Consider the following 18,392-nt stretch of genomic DNA (forward strand, 5'->3'; position numbering starts at 1 on the left):
CCAGTGTACATTACACAACACCAGACTGTTGTAGTGGGAGCAGCTCCAAAAAGAGCCAACTCTCATACTTCAGGAGATGCACCACCTCCAGATAAAGAAAGTCGAAAATTCGATGCTGCAGGCAAAAGGGTGGCGGCATAGGCAGCAAACCAGTGGCGTATTGCAAATTCGTAAGCTTTGTTAGCCAGATATGATAGGGCCCATTGGGATGAGATGCAACACTTTATTGAACATTTACCCAAGGAGTTCCAAAAAAGAGCGCAGCAAGTAGTAGAAGAAGGACAGAGTATCTCCAATAATCAGATACGGTCAGCAATGGATGCTGCAGACACAGCTGCTAGAACTGTCAACACAGCAGTAACAATAAGGAGACATGCATGGCTGCGTACATCAGGATTTAAACCAGAGATACAGCAAGCTGTGCTGAATATGCCATTCAACGGACAGCAGTTGTTTGGGCCGGAGGTGGACACTGCGATCGAAAAACTTAAGAAAGACACTGACACGGCCAAAGCCATGGGCGCACTCTACTCCCCACAGAGCAGAGGCACATTTCGAAAGACACAATTTCGAGGGGGGTTTCGAGGGCAAACCACAGAAGCCACAACCTCACAAACAAAGCCCACTTACCAGAGCCAGTATCAGCGGGGAGGTTTTCAGGGACAATATAGAGGGGGACAATTTCAAAGGAATAGAGGAAAGTTCCAAAGTCCCAAAAGTCCTCCAAACAAGCAGTGACTTCAAGGTCACAAATCTCCAACACATAACACCTGTGGGGGGGAGACTAACCAAGTTTTACAAACATTGGGAGGAAATAACAGACACTTGGGTCTTAGCAATTATCCAGCATGGTTATTGCATAGAATTTCTCAAATTCCCTCCAAACGTCCCACCGAAAACACACAATATGTCAAAACAACATATAGATCTTCTAGGACTAGAAGTTCAGGCATTGCTACAGAAAGAAGCAATAGAATTAGTACCAAAACAACAAATACACACAGGAGTTTACTCCCTGTACTTTCTGATACCCAAAAAAGACAAGAGTCTGAGACCTATACTAGATCTCAGAACATTAAATACCTACATCAAATCAGATCACTTTCACATGGTTACATTACAAGACGTAATCCCACTGCTCAAACAACAAGACTACATGACAACACTAGACCTAAAGGATGCATATTTCCATATACCAATACATCCTTCACACAGAAAGTACCTAAGGTTTGTATTCCAAGGGATACATTACCAATTCAAAGTGTTGCCATTCGGAATAACAACTGCACCAAGAGTTTTTACAAAATGCCTGGCAGTAGTAGCTGCACATATCAGAAGGCAGCAAATACATGTGTTCCCCTACCTAGACGATTGGTTAATCAAAACCAACACGCTAAGACAGTGTTCACAACACACAAGATATGTCATAGAAATCCTCCACAAACTAGGTTTCTCAATCAACTACACAAAGTCACACCTTCTGCCGTGTCAAACACAGCAATACTTAGGAACGACAATCAACACAGCAAAAGGGATTGCCAGTCCAAGTCCACAAAGAGTTCACACATTTCACAATGTAATACAGACCATGTATCCAAAACAAAAGATACAAGTCAAACTGGTGATGAAACTACTAGGCATGATGTCTTCATGCATAGCCATTGTCCCAAACGCAAGGTTGCACATGCGGCCCTTACAACAGTGCCTAGCATCACAATGGTCACAAGCACAGGGTCAGCTTCTAGATCTGGTGTTGATAGACCGCGAAACATACATCTCGCTTCAATGGTGGAACAGTATAAATTTAAACCAAGGGCGGCCTTTCCAAGACCCAGTGCCACAATACGTAATAACAACAGATGCTTCCATGATAGGGTGGGAGCACACCTCAATCAACACAGCATCCAAGGACAATGAGGACAATGGGACATACAGCAAAGACAGTTTCACATTAATCACTTAGAACTGTTAGCGGTATTTCTAGCGCTCAAAGCATTTCAACCCATAATAAGCCACAAACACATTCTTGTCAAAACAGACAACATGACAACAATGTATTACCTAAACAAACAGGGAGGGACACACTCGACACAGTTGTGTCTCCTAACACACAAAATATGGCATTGGGCGATTCACAACCACATTCGCCTAATAGCACAATTTATTCCAGGAATTCAGAACCAGTTAGCAGACAATCTCTCTCGGGATCACCAACAGATCCACGAATGGGAGATTCACCCCCAAATACTAAACACTTACTTCCAAATTTGGGGAACACCACAAATAGATCTATTTGCAACAAAGGAAAACTCAAAATGCCAAAACTTCGCATCCAGGTACCCACAAGATCAGTCTCAGGGCAATGCGTTATGGATGAGCTGGTCAGGGATATTTGCTTACGCTTTTCCCCCTCTCCCACTCCTTCCATATCTAGCAAACAAATTGAGTCAAAACAAACTCAAACTCATACTAATAGCACCGACATGGGCAAGACAACCTTGGTACACAACACTACTAGACCTCTCAGTAGTACCTCATGTCAAACTACCAAACAGACAAGATCAGTTAACACAACACAAACAACAGATCAGACATCCAAATCCAGCATCGCTGAATCTAGCAATTTGGCTCCTGAAATCCTAGAATTCGGACACTTAGACCTCACACAAGAATGTATGGAGGTCATAAGACAAGCTAGGAAACCTACCACTAGACACTGCTATGCAAATAAGTGGAAAAGATTTGTTTATTACTGCCATAATAATCAAATTCAACCCTTACACGCATCTGACAAAGATATAGTAGGATACTTACTACAATTGCAAAAGTCAAAGCTAGCTTTCTCTTCAATAAAGATACATCTTACCGCAATTTCAGCTTACCTGCAAATTACGCACTCAACTTCATTATTTAGGATACCAGTCATAAAAGCATTTATGGAAGGCCTAAAGAGAATTATACCACCAAGAACACCACCAGTTCCTTCATGGAACCTCAACATTGTCTTAACACGACTCATGGCTCCACCTTTTGAGCCCATGCACTCTTGTGAAATGCAATACTTAACATGGAAAGTTGCATTTTTGATTGCCATCACATCTCTAAGAAGAGTGAGTGAAATTCAAGCATTTACCATACAAGAACCATTTATTCAAATACACAAGCATAAAGTAGTTCTACGGACAAATCCAAAATTTTTACCAAAAGTGATCTCACCGTTCCACTTGAATCAAACGGTAGAATTACCAGTGTTCTTCCCACAGCCAGATTCTGTAGCTGAAAGAGCACTGCATACATTAGACATCAAAAGAGCGCTAATGTACTACATTGACAGAACAAAACTAATTCGAACAACAAAACAACTATTTATTGCTTTCCAAAAACCTCATACAGGGAATCTAATTTCTAAACAAGGCTAGATGGATAGTTAAGTGTATTCAAACCTGCTATCTTAAAGCAAAGAGAGAGCTGCCTATTACACCAAAGGCACACTCAACCAGAAAGAAAGGTGCTACCATGGCCTTTCTAGGAAATATTCCAATGAACGAAATATGTAAGGCAGCAACATGGTCTATGCCTCATACATTTACCAAACACTACTGTGTAGATGTGTTAACTGCACAACAAGCCACAGTAGGTCAAGCTGTACTACGAACATTATTTCAAACAACTTCAACTCCTACAGGCTGAACCACCGCTTTTGGGGAGATAACTGCTTACTAGTCTATGCACAGCATGTGTATCTGCAGCTACACATGCCATCGAACGGAAAAATGTCACTTACCCAGTGTACATCTGTTCGTGGCATTAGTCGCTGCAGATTCACATGCGCCCACCCGCCTCCCCAGGAGCCTGTAGCTGTTTAGAAGTTGATCTTGAACATTTGTAAATTTGTAAATATATTACTTTAAACTTCATTATGTACATACGTATTCACTCCATTGCATGGGCACTATTACTAGCATACACAACTCCTACCTCACCCTCTGCGGGGAAAACAATCTAAGATGGAGTCGACGCCCATGCGCAATGGAGTCGAAATGGGAGGAGTCCCTCGGTCTCGTGACTCGAAAAGACTTCTTCGAAGAAAAACAACTTGTAACACTCCGAGCCCAACACCAGATGGCGGGATGTGCACAGCATGTGAATCTGCAGCGACTAATGCCACGAACAGATGTACACTGGGTAAGTGACATTTTCCATATATAAGGTCCAGTACTGGAGAATAAATTAGTTACTTACCTGGAACACCAGTTGTGTAGCAAGGGTATCTCTTCATATAGTCACATCTTCACCCTCCCTGGTCAGATATATCTATTGATCTATCCATCCTTGTGCCAAGATTTCTGAGCAGTGGTAGCCTCTAGGGGGAGTAGGAGAGTGTGGAGATGGTTTGGTAACCTATGTAATGTGGAAGGGAATACTAGAACTTTATAAGGTAGATGGTATTCTAGAATGGAACGGGGGATCTGAAGGGAGGAGAAGGAGAGAAGGAGGAGGAAGCTGTGCTGGTGATATTGTACATTACTGTGCTGGAAATGCTGTACATTAAATGTGAAATAAAAGAAAGATGGAATTAAACTACGCTGGGAGACTCATCTTTACAGAGAGCTTAGCACATCCATCTCATTGACTGAAGTTTGTGTTTGTTTCTCATGAGGTGGATGTGCTACTAAACATACACTTTTGTTGAAGCCTATAGCCATTTTTTTTGTTATGTTACGTTATGCAGATTTTTAGCACGCACTGTGACCCGGGGGGGTATCCTGGCCCTGAACAGGTGAGAGCTTAGGCCCTCCTAGTGTGACTATTCGAAAAGACAGGTCTTCAGTATCTTGAGAAATCCAAAAAGGAAGGAGTCGCCGCTTGTGTGTAGCAGCACATTGTTCCATGTTTTAGGAGCGATGTACAAGAAGGCTCGACTGCTGGATGTGGTTTTCTGTATGCATGGGATTTGTGCAGGTCCTGATGAATGGAGCTGTCTGAAAGGTTTGTAAAAGCAGAAGATTGTGGAGGTATGCTGGGCCAGTGTTATGTAGTGACTTGAAAGTGTGGGTGCACTTTGATTTGTGCACGTTTGTAAATGGGAAGCCAGTGGAGCTCCATCCGGTGTGGTGTGATTTGAGTACAGTGTGGGAGCTTGAGCGTGATTATCAGTGTTGAGTTGTAAATGGTCTGCAGCCTTCTGGTGAGTTGTTTGTTGATCCCGGCGTAGAGGATGTTCCCGTAGTCCAGCTTGCTTGTGACCAGGGTGTGCATGACCGTTTTCCGGGTGCTAATTGGGAGCCATTTGAACACTGTCTTAACACTCTTTACTGCTATCTGCAATGAGTAGGAATTCTCCAGCCTGACAACAGGGAATGACTGAAGAATGTAACTATATAAAACGTGCTAACTGGAGTTCAGATAAGTAACTAATGTTTTCCATCCTTCTAAGATTCTTAAAATGTCTAACATTTCATTATGTAATAAAGTATCTGTTATTTACAGCTCTTAAAGATGCCAGAAGTGCAGTGATAAGTACCTTATAAAAATATTATCTAGTGGAAGAAGGAGAAATTTTAAGTGCTAAAATGTATCCCATAAATGTACACAACTTGGTTATACAGTATAAATGACGCCAGGCTGTTGTCTCCATAAACTTCTTCGAACAAAGCAGAGGAAATTTCCTGGGTTCATTATGATTTACTTCGCACTTCATTTTTTTTTTTTTTTTTTTTTTAAAGGATACTCACATGTGCACGACAGTGGTTGCAGCCCATCTTCACATCGACTATAATTTGGCAAAGCTTATGACTACCTAAAACATCTTTTTCTCTGAGTTCTCCAAGAATATCAAGTGACTACTCTATACCTGATGCATGTTTGCAAAGCATTGACAAATACAGTAATTGTTACAAAGTTTCCACAGGTGTAACGGCTTTTATTTTCGGGGACACATCCTCCTTGTAGATCTGTACATGAGACGGTGACGTGAGCGGTGGGAGTCCCAAAGGTATCAGATGAGACTATAGTAGAAAAAAAAAGGTTTCACTTGCAGCCACTTATATTATGCCGTTCTGATCGAGATAGCATTGTGGTTTAAAATAAATCTCGTATAAAGTAAATGTGGTTCAGGCCATTCTTAGCTTACTTAGATAATACAACGTAGTTCTGAGTCTGAATCAAGAACGCAATATTAAGAAAGTCAATCATTGTTTTCCAAGACTAGACTATGGGAAAAACCATATTAACTATATAGAAAAACGCTCCAGAGAGCATATTTGGCAATAAAGCGACAAATTCCTAAAATCCTATCCAAAGGAGTTGAAGTACCTGTAATATTTTCTACAAAATATTGCCTTAACACATCTGTTCACCTATCTCTTCCTTCTCTTTTGCTTGTGTTTCTCACCCAAGGGGAATATGTTGAGCTTGCCATAATGTTTACCTATCAGTAAAGATTATGTCGTAGAGAAAGAAACTTTATTTATATTCCAGTTGTAAATTATAGCACTTGTTATCTAATTGGTAAACCAAACCTCTTTTTTATGGAGGGAGAATTGAATATTGGTGGACAATATTATGAGGTATTTCAGATATCTGGAAGAGCTTCAAAGTGAAGTGCCAGTAAGCCAGTTGAACTGTACCATGATCAACCTGTAGCCTGAAAAGCCCACAGTACTGTTTTTTTCTTGGCGTGATGTTTAATGCTGAGCTTCTCATTTCCGTTCCATTTTCTGTGTGCAAAAATCCATTCCTGTACATTATAAAATGTTTAATTAAATTGTCCAGGTTGGCGTGCATATTCTCATATCGAAGGGAAGATTTTTTTTTAGGTGAGTGCTTAGGGTTTCCTACTCAAGTTGAGCAATAATTCTGTAAGAAGTTTCCACGGTGGAAAACTGAGGTTACAAGTTACGTCTCTTTTTTTAAATCATTTTCCTTTTATCCATTTTCTGTTATTTTTGTTTTCTTGTCTGCTGTGGCAGGGGATCTGCTAGCATTTGTTTTATTCAGTGTTTCTGAAAATCAAAGTCAACCTACAATAGTGGAGCGAAAATTTCTGAAATCTATATCCTAGTTCCTAGTCACAGGCGTCTTTGAAATCCTAAGGCAATCTTCCCCTTTTCCTGGTGAAAAGTCCATTAGTGTGGCATTAGAGATCGTGGATTGTCAAGCTGGGTCTTCAAAATTAATTGGTCTACAGTGTTTGCACAACGGTCTGAGGACATGTAACTTGCTGGTGTTCTAAATTGGCAGAGCAGTTTTTCCTTCTTATGATTGGCTTCCTTAAAGCCTACTTTCTCAGTTCTTTTTTTTCCTTTTAATAGATGTGATTGTTTATTTTCAGCTCGTTTTTACTTATTTTACTTAATAAAACATGTAGTTTCCATTCATTTTCATTTAGGTTAGCAACAGTTTTTTTTTATTACTTTAAAAAAAGTGTTTATAAAGTTCTGTGGTACCCTGCCCATACCTGGGATGTTAAAGAAAAGAAGGCTCACATGATGATAAACTTGTGGTACAGGTGAGTAATTTATCTTTTCTATTTTGTGGAACTTGTAACGTAGATTGCCTCCCGAATTGGACTCGTCCGCTCTGGAGTAGTTCAGGCACAGAAAACTCAACCAAGTTTTCAAATAGCCAATTCTTAAGATGCTTCCTGAAACCGAGCTCATATCAGTCATTCATAGTCTAATAGTCAGAGTTCCATAGTTTACAAATCAGGTAAGAAAACAATTGCGCTCCATTCCTGGTTTTCCACACTATAGGAATTGCAGCTACATGAGATGTAGAGGTTCTCAAGGTTCTTGTTGGATTGTATGTCAGGTGCTCTAAAATAATAGGACCCTTTTTTATAGTACGCTTGATAGGCAATGCAAATAGCTTTTAAAGGAATCCTCTCCTTTATGGGTAACCAGTGAAGGGTGGCCAGTAATCCTGAAACAGATTGGTGTCTAGCTATCCTTAAAAGAAGATGCATAGCTGCATTTTGTACTGCCCATAGTCTGTTTAATTCATAATGGCTATTTCCCATATAGCCCAGACGAGAGATAACTAAAGTCTGGACAGTGGTCCTCTGAGTGGAATTCGGTAGGATTTCTAAATCTTTGAGCATTCTCAAAATACCAAATCAGATGTCTGCTAATTTACATACCTAAAACTTAGGAGCGTTTGTTATCCAACCACATGCCCAGAATTTTTTTTCTGTAGCTTTAGGCTGAGGCTTGATACATAGGGGCTCTAGCCAACAGTGAGTTTCAAACATCAAGAAGCTATCTCTTTTGCTACCACTACAAGACAAGGTTTCAGTTGAAATTATTTTTTTCAGTGGCTAAAGAAATAATTTGAATGTCATCAGCGTACAAAACTAGTGAGAGACTAACTTGTATGTTTGCCCACTTGGGGAGATTGTTCAATCTTTTGAAGGCATGGGGCTCAACAAGGACCCAATGGCACCCCACACTCAAGATTGACTAAAAAGGTTTGTCGTACACCTAGACGCTCTGATCTTCTTTAAAAAAAAAAAAAAAAAAAAAAAAGTATGACCATTAAGCTGAGTCTGTTACCCCCCTGAGCTCCGTAATCTAAGCAAACAAAATTACATGAGATGCAGTATCAAATGCGACACTGAGGTCTATTAAAATAACAGCTGCGGAGCCATATTGGCCAAAAAGTAATTTTAAGATCCTCTGGGATGGGCCACAAGGGTAGTTTTGGTACTGTGGCCAGGACGAAACACAGTTTAAGGATGGAGAGGATTCCTCTCCAGAAAGCTTGATAGGTGGAAGTCAACGTGCTACATTAATATCTCGACCAGACCACGAAGCAGTGATATAGGCATGTAGTTTTCAGCTTAGTTTATGGTTCCTATTAGCATAGAAAAATCCATTTGAGGGACATAGAGAAGTTTCCTTTTGAAAGGATTTCCAAACTCCTTGGAGGTTAAACTGCCATGCAGCTTCACTTTTGGTGGTCATGCTGCACGCATCTGTGTACTTAAGCTGCGCTTGCAGTTTGACATTTTTGAGGTATACTTGTGGCATACTTATCATCCTCAGAGCTTTTATGCAATTACTAGCAGTGCAAAAAACATAGCAGACTTGAAGTTGTTTTATCCCTGGTCTTTTCTGTAAGGTGGGTTTTGTGTCCATCTCACTCGTTCCAACTTAAGCTATCAAAATGTGAAACTGATACGTTTATGGGTATTTGGTGACTTAAGGTGGTTATAGCTTATTGCTTTAGCACTCTGGATGTGGTGTTCCATTTCTTCTATATGTCCTGCAGGCCTTTCTTTGGGAGCATATTTGTTAGATGTTGAGTGTTTTAACATCTACATTATCTGAGTATTTTTCTTGTTCATCTTTAGTTGTTCTTTGGTTATTATTTTTTTAATGCATAGTGCCCTGATTTTGTTGTTGTTGCCTAGCCTTACAACGTTCTGTGTGATAAGTTTAGCAGCCCCAGGTTAAGATCTACAGGGGGGCATCTGTGGCTGTTTGTGCTGGAGAAAGCGTGCCTAATTTGCACAGATAAATGAGCATCTACTGTGTCTATCCCCACAGTTGCTTGATGTAACCTTGGAAGAGGAGGACCTAGAAGACTCGCAATGCCTGAGCGACGACACGGACACAGATGTTACCTCTGAGGTGAGTGTTGAAGATGGAAATGGTAACCTCCTACTGTGCGCCTGAACCTAATGGGTCCCCTCGTGCTCTATACCTGACGTCATGTGCACCCCTCTGGTGCATCTGTATTTTTCTTTCTTAAAAGATAGGATGGCTAATTGGTAACAGGTTCAATCTGTGCCCATATAATTAAGTTGTCGGCACTGGCAGTCCTTCATGACTTTCTTTACTGTTTCCAAAACAAAACCCTGATGTGCGAAAGGGAACACGTTTGTGAGTCTGTTTCCTTTTTGTATCTTCTGTTTTCTGTATTTAAAGTTTGGACCATTGTGCATTTTTGCTAATAGGTATCGATTTTCAGATACTAAGTCATAATTGCGAAGTTGCATTTTTTTGTCTGATAGATAAATATTTGTGCCTTGTTCATACTGTTCATTCGTTCTCCGATTGCAGACCAGATTACTTTACAGTATTGTTTATCGATTGTTCACACCCATAGTTTTTAAATTTGTAGGGTGCTCTTCATTTGTACAGGAACAATAGATAAGCATTTTAGATTTGTGTAATGAATCTTTTCTAGATTCACATGCTATGTGATATTTCTCCATCTTGTGGCTGAATCTGCAATTGTCTGTTGCACTCCTCTTTTGTTGGTGGGCATCGTTGACCATTTGGTCTATGTTCCTCTTAGATGACATCTGTCATATGTCCCAGAAGCTCTCATAGCGGATGCCATCTTCAATGTTTTGTTTCCACCATTGTGTCTCAACGCATAGCCAAGCACTCCAGAGGAGAAAAAGAGGAAGCAAGTTTCTTTGAGAAACACTAAAAAGATAACACGGCTCTCCTCCAGCATTAGGGAGAAAATGAGAATCCACTGAAAGAAAGCGGGAGGCTTCTACCTGAAAAAGGCCTAAACCACGTGTGTTGCAAAATGAGATACTGGTATGGATCATACCCCCTTCAGACCGTATCTAAACTACCACCAAGGTTCGCCCAGAAAGATAGCCATGAAGTCTGTAACCTCTGTTTACCGAAGGATCACAGCACAGAGGTGTGTGATGTGTGCCCTGTGTTCCACCAAGACCTTGAAGACCATGGAAGAAGGAAAGGTAGGCTCACTGTCAAGTCACAGGCACAGAAGCATGCTTCGCTCAAGGACCTGGGGCTCCCTAGCCATGTGGAAGTCTACAAGGAAATACAGCTGCCCCAGGAGGAATGCTCCAATGCACGAGAAGTCGTTGAGGTAGAGCACAAGGACTCCGAAGAGGTTGTTGTCAAAAGACCAACTCCAAGAAGTGCAAGATAACATCCCCTGCTCCTAAGGGGCAAAGTGAAACAGAGCTTGAAACCCTCAAACTCCAGGTTCTCGAAGGTTGTTACCCAGATACTAAAAACACCAGTCATTGAGGGCAAGTCAAAACCCAAAGAACTCCACGAGTCAGTCAGAAGACATCATTGGTGGTGAACCCTCAGAACTGGCCTGACTACGAAAGGAGATCTAGAGCACAAGAAGCCGAAAGCCCCCCAAGACAATTAAGTTTCGATGTTGAGAAGAAGAACTTTGATGTTTGGGGCTGAGCAAAAAGCCCTTGATGTCAAAAGTAAAAAACGGACACCTTGAGGTTGAAATGGAGGGTCTTGTAAGCAGGAAGAGGGAGTTTCTCAGCTCCTTGAAGGCCTCCCAAATGCCTCTGCCATTTCAGAGGGAGAATATCCTGCAAAAAGGCGCGCACACACACACACACACACACACACACACACGCCTCCGTCAACATCTGAACCTCAAGAGGAACAGGAGGAAGATTTCTTTCCCATACAAAGAAGAGCATGCTCGAGCAGGATCAATTCCAGCAATTGCAGACAACAAAAGATGCGTAGGAAGACCTATATTCCTACTCACCTGAGGGAGGGGAATCGACACGTGCCCTTAGAAGCAATCTCCTCCTGATGGCATAGCAGTATACAGTACCCTGATCAAAAGAGTGGCAGGTATGTATGGAGTCCACTTAAAAGAAGAGCAGGTTGGACCGTGTTTCGTGCTGGAGACACTGCTGCCTTCACAAAAGCCCAATAATTTATTTACTTAGGAGTTTTTGCGAAGCACTGAATAACTCTAATTTGAGTCTCTTGGCACTGAAAGAAGCTGCAGTGAAAAGCTTATAAATCACTGTTAAAAATGCCGATTTTTTAAGGTCCTCAAATACAACAGCGATTGCAAAGAACAAGTTGCAGTTGGAATAGAATTCCAAGTGATGATTCCCAAAATCTGGAAAGAAAGACTACCTGCCAAGTGTGCTCGACCAGGGATGGGAAACATTTAGAGAACGTATTGCTACCAAGGTGGTCACCCTCAGGGAGGGGAAAAAGTATAGATATTCTACCCAGGACTCGGCCTATGTCACTTGCTATGTTACTGCTTACTCCGGCATTCTCACTAGGGCACGGAAGAGGGCTAACACAGCAGCCATCATGGGGGCCCCACCAAACAAAGAGAACCAAAGAGCTGAGATGGTGGGAAGACAGAGGAGAGCTCTGCAGCCATCTCGAGGCACATCACAAAGTCTAATGTGCTGCTTTACACAGGGTGGGGAGCTTACGTGGGTAATCAGTGAAACACCTAAAAGCGCTAGAAGTCAAGGCAGTCTACTTAGACCTAAAACACTTTGAAATACAAGTTATAGGGAGGAAAGTACAAATCCAGACGGACAATGCTACCACCATGTTTTACCTTCACAGACAGAAAGGGACAAGATCACTTGCTGTCCAAACTAGCATAAGACATATGGCAGTGGACCATTTAGAGAAACATAACACTAGTGGTGATACACCTGCCCAGGTGCAAAACCCCGAAACGTACATGTTAAGCAGACAAACTCATCACCTGAGTGGGGTCTTCAACAAGAAATAGTGGAGCGAATCTTTCACAGATGGGACAGGAGAGACACTTTTTGAAATCCATAGCTTGTGAAGTCACTCCTCAGATTTTAAAGGCTAGAGCAGGGGTTATTCAAGGAATTTGAGCTGGCCACTATTTGTGCAATGCTTTTTTCCAAAAATGTTTACATTGCACGACTAAATTAGATGTACTTAGTTATTTTTTTAACCAAGCCTTTCACGGCATCACCATACATTTAACTTGCAACAGGTTCTTGCACTTGTCTTTACTTCATCACCACGTTTACCAGCCTATCAAAACAGTTGCGAGCTTTACATACAGGAATTACATTTGAGCATTTTTCTGAAAGTTGATACTCCTCCACAAAAATAACCGGGAAGATGGAGGGAGAACCCATTACTTACATGTCTACCTCTCCATCCCCCTGTCCTGCTCCAGCCTCTTTGCAAGCCATTGCAGCGAACCTTTTTAAAGAAACCTTCACTTACCTCCTTATTCCGCTGCAGTAGCAGGAAGAGCACCCTAAACCCCGCAGTCTGCACACAGGATACCTTTAGTAGCAATAGTGATATATCACTTCAAAAATCGTACATAAAGAAGTGAGGCCATACACAGGAGAGAGCTTACTCACTTCACTTAATTTCACCGATTCTTAAACTCCTGGTTCGTGACTAAGGAGATGCACTCTTTTAAAGTTATTTTTCATGTTATGTGCGTATTTAATCATTCCATACAGTTTGACATAAAACAGGATGTGTGGCGTGCTGTTAGTTATTCAAATGAGGGTTTACTTTTGAAAATTAGGGCATTTATGCTGTCTTATAAAACTATTTTTGACTGTACTAAGCCTTCACCCATTTGTGCTAAAATTGTTTGGTTGTAAACTGGTGCTGGACAGTGTAAGAGGAAAGCACTTTTAACGTATGATTTTTCTCTTTACCTCACTCTGCTCAGGGCTGCTGGCAATGCACCAAGTGTAAGAAGTTTAACTCTCCCATCAAGCGATACTGCTTCCGCTGCTGGGCCCTGCGCAAAAACTGGTATCTTGATTGCCCTAAACTTGCACATTCCCTGTCCACGTCAGACATCACTGCCAAATCGGGCGAGAAAGAAAAAGATGAGGGGATAGACATCCCAGACTGTCGCAGGACCATATCTGCTCCAGTTGTTAGGCCCAGAGACCAGCAGCCTCTCCATGATAGACCCAGGTCAGTCTGTGGTGAGTCTGAGTCGCTGGACTTGGCGCATCCTGCCCACTCATCTCTTGGCACATCCAAGAGCCAAAAGACCAAGCTGACTCTGAGCCAGAAGTCTGAGGAGCAGCAGAAGGAGGAGGAACTGGCCCTTTTGGAGTCCACCAAGTCCATTCTAGAGCCTTGCCAGCTCTGCCACCGCAAGCCACGCAACGGAAACATTATACATGGCAGGACAGCCCACCTAGTTGCCTGCTTTCTCTGTGCCAAAACGTTGCAGCGGGGTGGACAGCCCTGTCCAGTCTGCAAGAAGCAAATCCAGATGGTGGTTAAAACATTCATTGCTTAGCTGTGCCTCTGCAGAGAAATGGAAGCTGTCTTGGGTCACTGCCAGGAGCAGGAAGGTGGAACAGAAATTAGCCGCACAGTACCTCGTCCCTAAACTGCCACATCTTGTTTATATTCCTTCCACCCGATCAGGCTGAGGCACTGCTTTTCAGTTTTTGTGTAAAAGGTCTTATTATTTTGAGAGGTGCGTCCCAAAAGCCTGCAGCGTGTTTACAAGGTGTAGTGGTATCTGTCGAAACGAGTGTTGCCTAGAATCCGGCCTGGTAAAGTTTGGAGTCCCCAGAGTTGCATCCCCAAGCATTGCCACTCGTTTGGCTTTCTACCGTGTTGAGTGGTCACATTTTTCGCCTTGATACTTAGTTTGCATTTCACTGTCTTCTCTGGTATTTCTCAGTGTTTCAGAAAACAGATCCTCCACTCACCGCCCACCTCAGAAAACACCGTGCATGTTGAAACTGTCTGAGGAGCAGTCATTGGGGGTGATTCCGGAGGCCCAGCCTAGTTTGTAGTTTTCACTCTTCATACATTGACCCCCAGGAAAGCGCTTTGCTCTGGATGTCGTAGTAAAACAAAATGTATCCAAAAAAATGCATTTGTGACCTGCAGACTACCGGCCAATAGAACTAGCTCCCTTTTGAAGTATTCAGTCAAACATTTCGAGTGCTAGTGGGATATATGAGAACATCCATTCATTCCCTGTGGATTCAGTGGGTGGTGATGGACTTTCAACCAGGCATTGGCCACCATCGAATCCACAGGGAATGAATGGAGCTCTACGTTATCCCTGTAACAATCCTTAGCTCTTCACATGTTTTTGTTCATGTTTGGACTGTTGCTGTGCTGGCTTGTTCACCTTTGCTCCGTTCTTCTCCATTTGCTGTGCCATTTCTCTGCAGGGACACTGTACCTCTTGCCCAGGAGAACAGCTATCACTGCCAAACCGTTGGAAGTACACCTGCGGCGAACTCTCTCTTCACAACATTGTGTCTGAGCAACTTCAGTACCAAGACACGAATATGTGGATCCTTGTTTGATCACGTGGTTCCTGGTTACCAGGAAATGTAATGTTTGTATGTTGTGACCAAGTATGAATTTGACTTTTCTGCTCCAGTTCATTGGCTCACAACAGTGTCAATGGTGGCTTCCCTTGTGACTGTGGGAACGTTTGGGGGGAGGAGGGGGAGGTTGGCTACAGACTGTGACATAGCATGCAGAAAGTGACTTTACATGGTATTGTTAAACCAAGGCGCTATAAAGAAACGGTGTCCTTCGATGCACCTGATCCGCCTCTGAAGATTCCCAGTTGTACCCTATAAGTCCCTAAGTCGGTGTTTTTTTTCCTCTCCCTGTTGCTTCTGGGCACCTGAAGCTAAACTGAGCACCTTGCATGTACTTGGGAATGCCTCTAGCCAAGCAGGTGACTTGCCATCATAACTCCACGTACCGCTCTTCCTGGCGTTCTCTGTTCACCCCTGGGAAGTGTGCTGCGTGCCTGGAATACCCGGCGCACCCTGTTCATTGTATGTTGTTCCATACTTGAGAGTTTGAAGGTTTTTTATTTTTTTTATTTTTTTATTTAGTAATTTGGTGGAAGATTAGGTACACAAGATAGCAGGTTCGACTCTGTATGTTTCTAACATAATGCAACCCAGCATGTTGTCTTTAACGTACACTGCACTTTGTTCTGCTCCTGTTTCTGCTGAAAGTATGAGCACTGCAACTCCATGTTTTCCCCCCCAAGAAAATGCTTTATTTTGCCTCAGGCAGAATAACGTAGGGTAGCTGAGCAGAGTTGTTTACAATGCTAAGTGTCCTTCGGAGGTGATTCTCTTGCCTTCTGGACGATGGTTTGGGGAGTAGCGCTAAGCTCAGCTTCTTCACTGTACAATATGTTCTCCCAAATGTCTCATCGCGGCACAGCTTTATTGAGCATCCCCTCTGCACTTTTGATACACTTGCATATGAAGCATAAACACATACGGCGGCAGAGCAGAAACTCACACGGAAGGAAGTGCTTTTATGCATACGAAAGTTAAGTTGCTGATTATCAGTATTCCTGCGGTCTGTATGACCAGGTCTGCCTGCGTAAGCAACCCAGGCCCTACATTGTCTCTGTCCTTTCACCTATTGTGCAGACATGCTTGTTCAAGTCCCCATGGGGCAAGCGGTAGTCTGAAAGTGCAGCTGGAAAAGATCTGTCCATTTCTTATAATAACAGGTACAAGTTGCAAACTACAGCAAGTGGTATGGAGTTTGCAGTGCTTCGCAGGCACCCCGTCCCCAATATGAAGTTCATAAACTTTATTTTTATATTACTGTGGTTTAAATCAGAATTCGTATACAAAAGGGGAATATGTGAACTTTCAAGGCCGTTTTAAGTGAAATTTGTTTTTGAAATTCTGCTGCAGCAGATGGTGTTGCTGGGGCTAGAGCTTTGCTGGAGAATCGATGTATTCGGCTGGCATTCCTCTGCTCTCACTGCCATTGGTTTCTGTGAGATATTGGTCTTCCATTTCTATAGGGTGCCTGTATTACCATTTGCCCCTGCTGCTAGATACGGCTGGACCAGCCACAGCTTTGGCTCCGTTAACACAGTAGTAACATTTGTTTTGACTTATTATGTTCCTGTGCCTTCATCTGCATAATTTTGAAAGCACTTGGTTTCACATGAAGTGTTCATTGCATTTGTTCTGCAGTGAACAAGTATGATTTGGGGTCGTAGCGAAAGAGTAGGGTGCATTAAATTATATGCACCTTTGCAAACTAGAATCTTAATGATTTCTGCTGGTTAGCCTGGCTTACTTACCAAGGAGTACAATGTGGAGTCCTGCTTTAGGCCCAACTTTTGCTGTGCTTGTAATGGTTGTTACCTTAGTATTGATAGTATTAGGATGAGTGAAATGCAGTGTAAATCTCAGTGTTTGCACCCAGGTTGGATGGTCCTACTCAGTATCCCGCAGACTCTGTGTTGTGCCCCATGAGGTGAGCTGGTTCATGAGTGGTGCATACTCATTGGCTCTTTCCTTTCTCAGTGTTATCCTTCCAGCTGCTCCCTGAAACGTGAACATACAAGACCTGCCCCTTGTTAGTAACTGCATATACGGCTGGTAGGCCATAGCAGCACACCTTTAGTACCCAGGCACGGGCAGCTTGTTGCTTTGCCTGGTTAACACAGGGGTGCCTCTTTCGCCAAGACTCCCTCTTGAAGTACCACAATCCTCCCAGCTGAGCTCACAAGGAGAAAATCGTTGTCTTATGGTTTCTCCAGTTTAATATCTGCTTCTTCTCGTCCTAAAAGTGCCAGGAGAACCGACCCACCACCCTTTTCTTCAAAACTGCCAACTTCTTTTTGGACCAAGTAGATACGTGCACTAATTAAACCAGTCTGCCAAGTTGTATGTTATGTTGCTAAATGCTCATGCAAGTTTAAGTTCATTTTACACGTGATTGATGTGTAACACACAAGCCTTGAAGGATTGTTTCGTGTGTACTGTGTTGACCTAAAGTTTGACTAAAGGCTTGTGGACTGAAAAAGTATTTGCTGTGTATTTTCTGGTCGAGGGAAGCAACGAGAAAACGGGGTTTGGGGGGGGGCGGGAGGGTGGAGACATCTAAATACTTAAAGATAGGAAGTTCAGCTATTAAATGTAACTGAGTGATGACTTTTTTATTTAGACCGGAACTCCAACCAGTTGATTTATTAGTAGGAAAATTAAAACATTTTATTTTTCTGTTGGGAAAATCTAAATGGCTTCACGACTTATTGGAAGGAAGTTTTACCGCGGAGCAGAGAAACACAGGCCTTTCTCTGCCGTACTTAGTAGCCTAATTTGGTCATGAACAAAGCAAGGAGCCCGCATATTGCAGCAGCAGATTTGAAATCAGAGCTGGAAACCCTGAAATGGGAGCGGCTAACACCTGGAAAAGTAGATACTCCAGAGACAAGGTTGACATGGCAACTTTACAAGTGTCTGCATCAGATTCAGGGATTCTTACTTGACCTATATTCTAACATTTCAGCAGGTGTCGCTAATTGCCCCTTGCTATGTTCCTGGGCGTTCTTGCTGCATACAACTAATACTAGGCCTCTTCCATGGGCAGTGTTGGTGCCAGAACGTTTGTGAAAATACTCCTGTGGATAGCCGGAAGCTTATCTCTGACCATAAACTCAAAAATGTTGGTTCCCAATTAGCCTTATCCCCTAATGATAACCTATGACTTATTAGCCCACCACCCCATTCAGCTTAATGTAGTGAGGATCATCGGCCATCCCAGTGCTAGATGCTGCTAATTTGCTTGCCACTGCTATGGTCTATCAGATGCACCCCCTTACTAGAACTG

At 42.6% G+C, this 18,392-nt stretch overlaps 1 protein-coding gene across 1 annotated transcript in view; it reads left to right on the forward strand.

Moving 5' to 3' along the window:
* Nucleotides 1-17,585, forward strand: part of MDM4 (MDM4 regulator of p53) — a 176,636-nt gene extending 159,051 nt beyond the window's left edge. Inside the window, exons 11-12 of the mRNA XM_069242124.1 lie at nucleotides 9,549-9,632; nucleotides 13,465-17,585. Coding sequence (XP_069098225.1) covers nucleotides 9,549-9,632; nucleotides 13,465-14,052 — 672 coding nt within the window. The 3' untranslated portion in view covers nucleotides 14,053-17,585. The remainder of the gene's footprint in view (nucleotides 1-9,548; nucleotides 9,633-13,464) is intronic.
* Nucleotides 17,586-18,392: the final 807 nt, after the last annotated feature.

Source organism: Pleurodeles waltl, chromosome 6 (genome assembly GCF_031143425.1).
Source record: "Pleurodeles waltl isolate 20211129_DDA chromosome 6, aPleWal1.hap1.20221129, whole genome shotgun sequence".
Lineage (NCBI taxonomy): Eukaryota > Metazoa > Chordata > Amphibia > Caudata > Salamandridae > Pleurodeles > Pleurodeles waltl.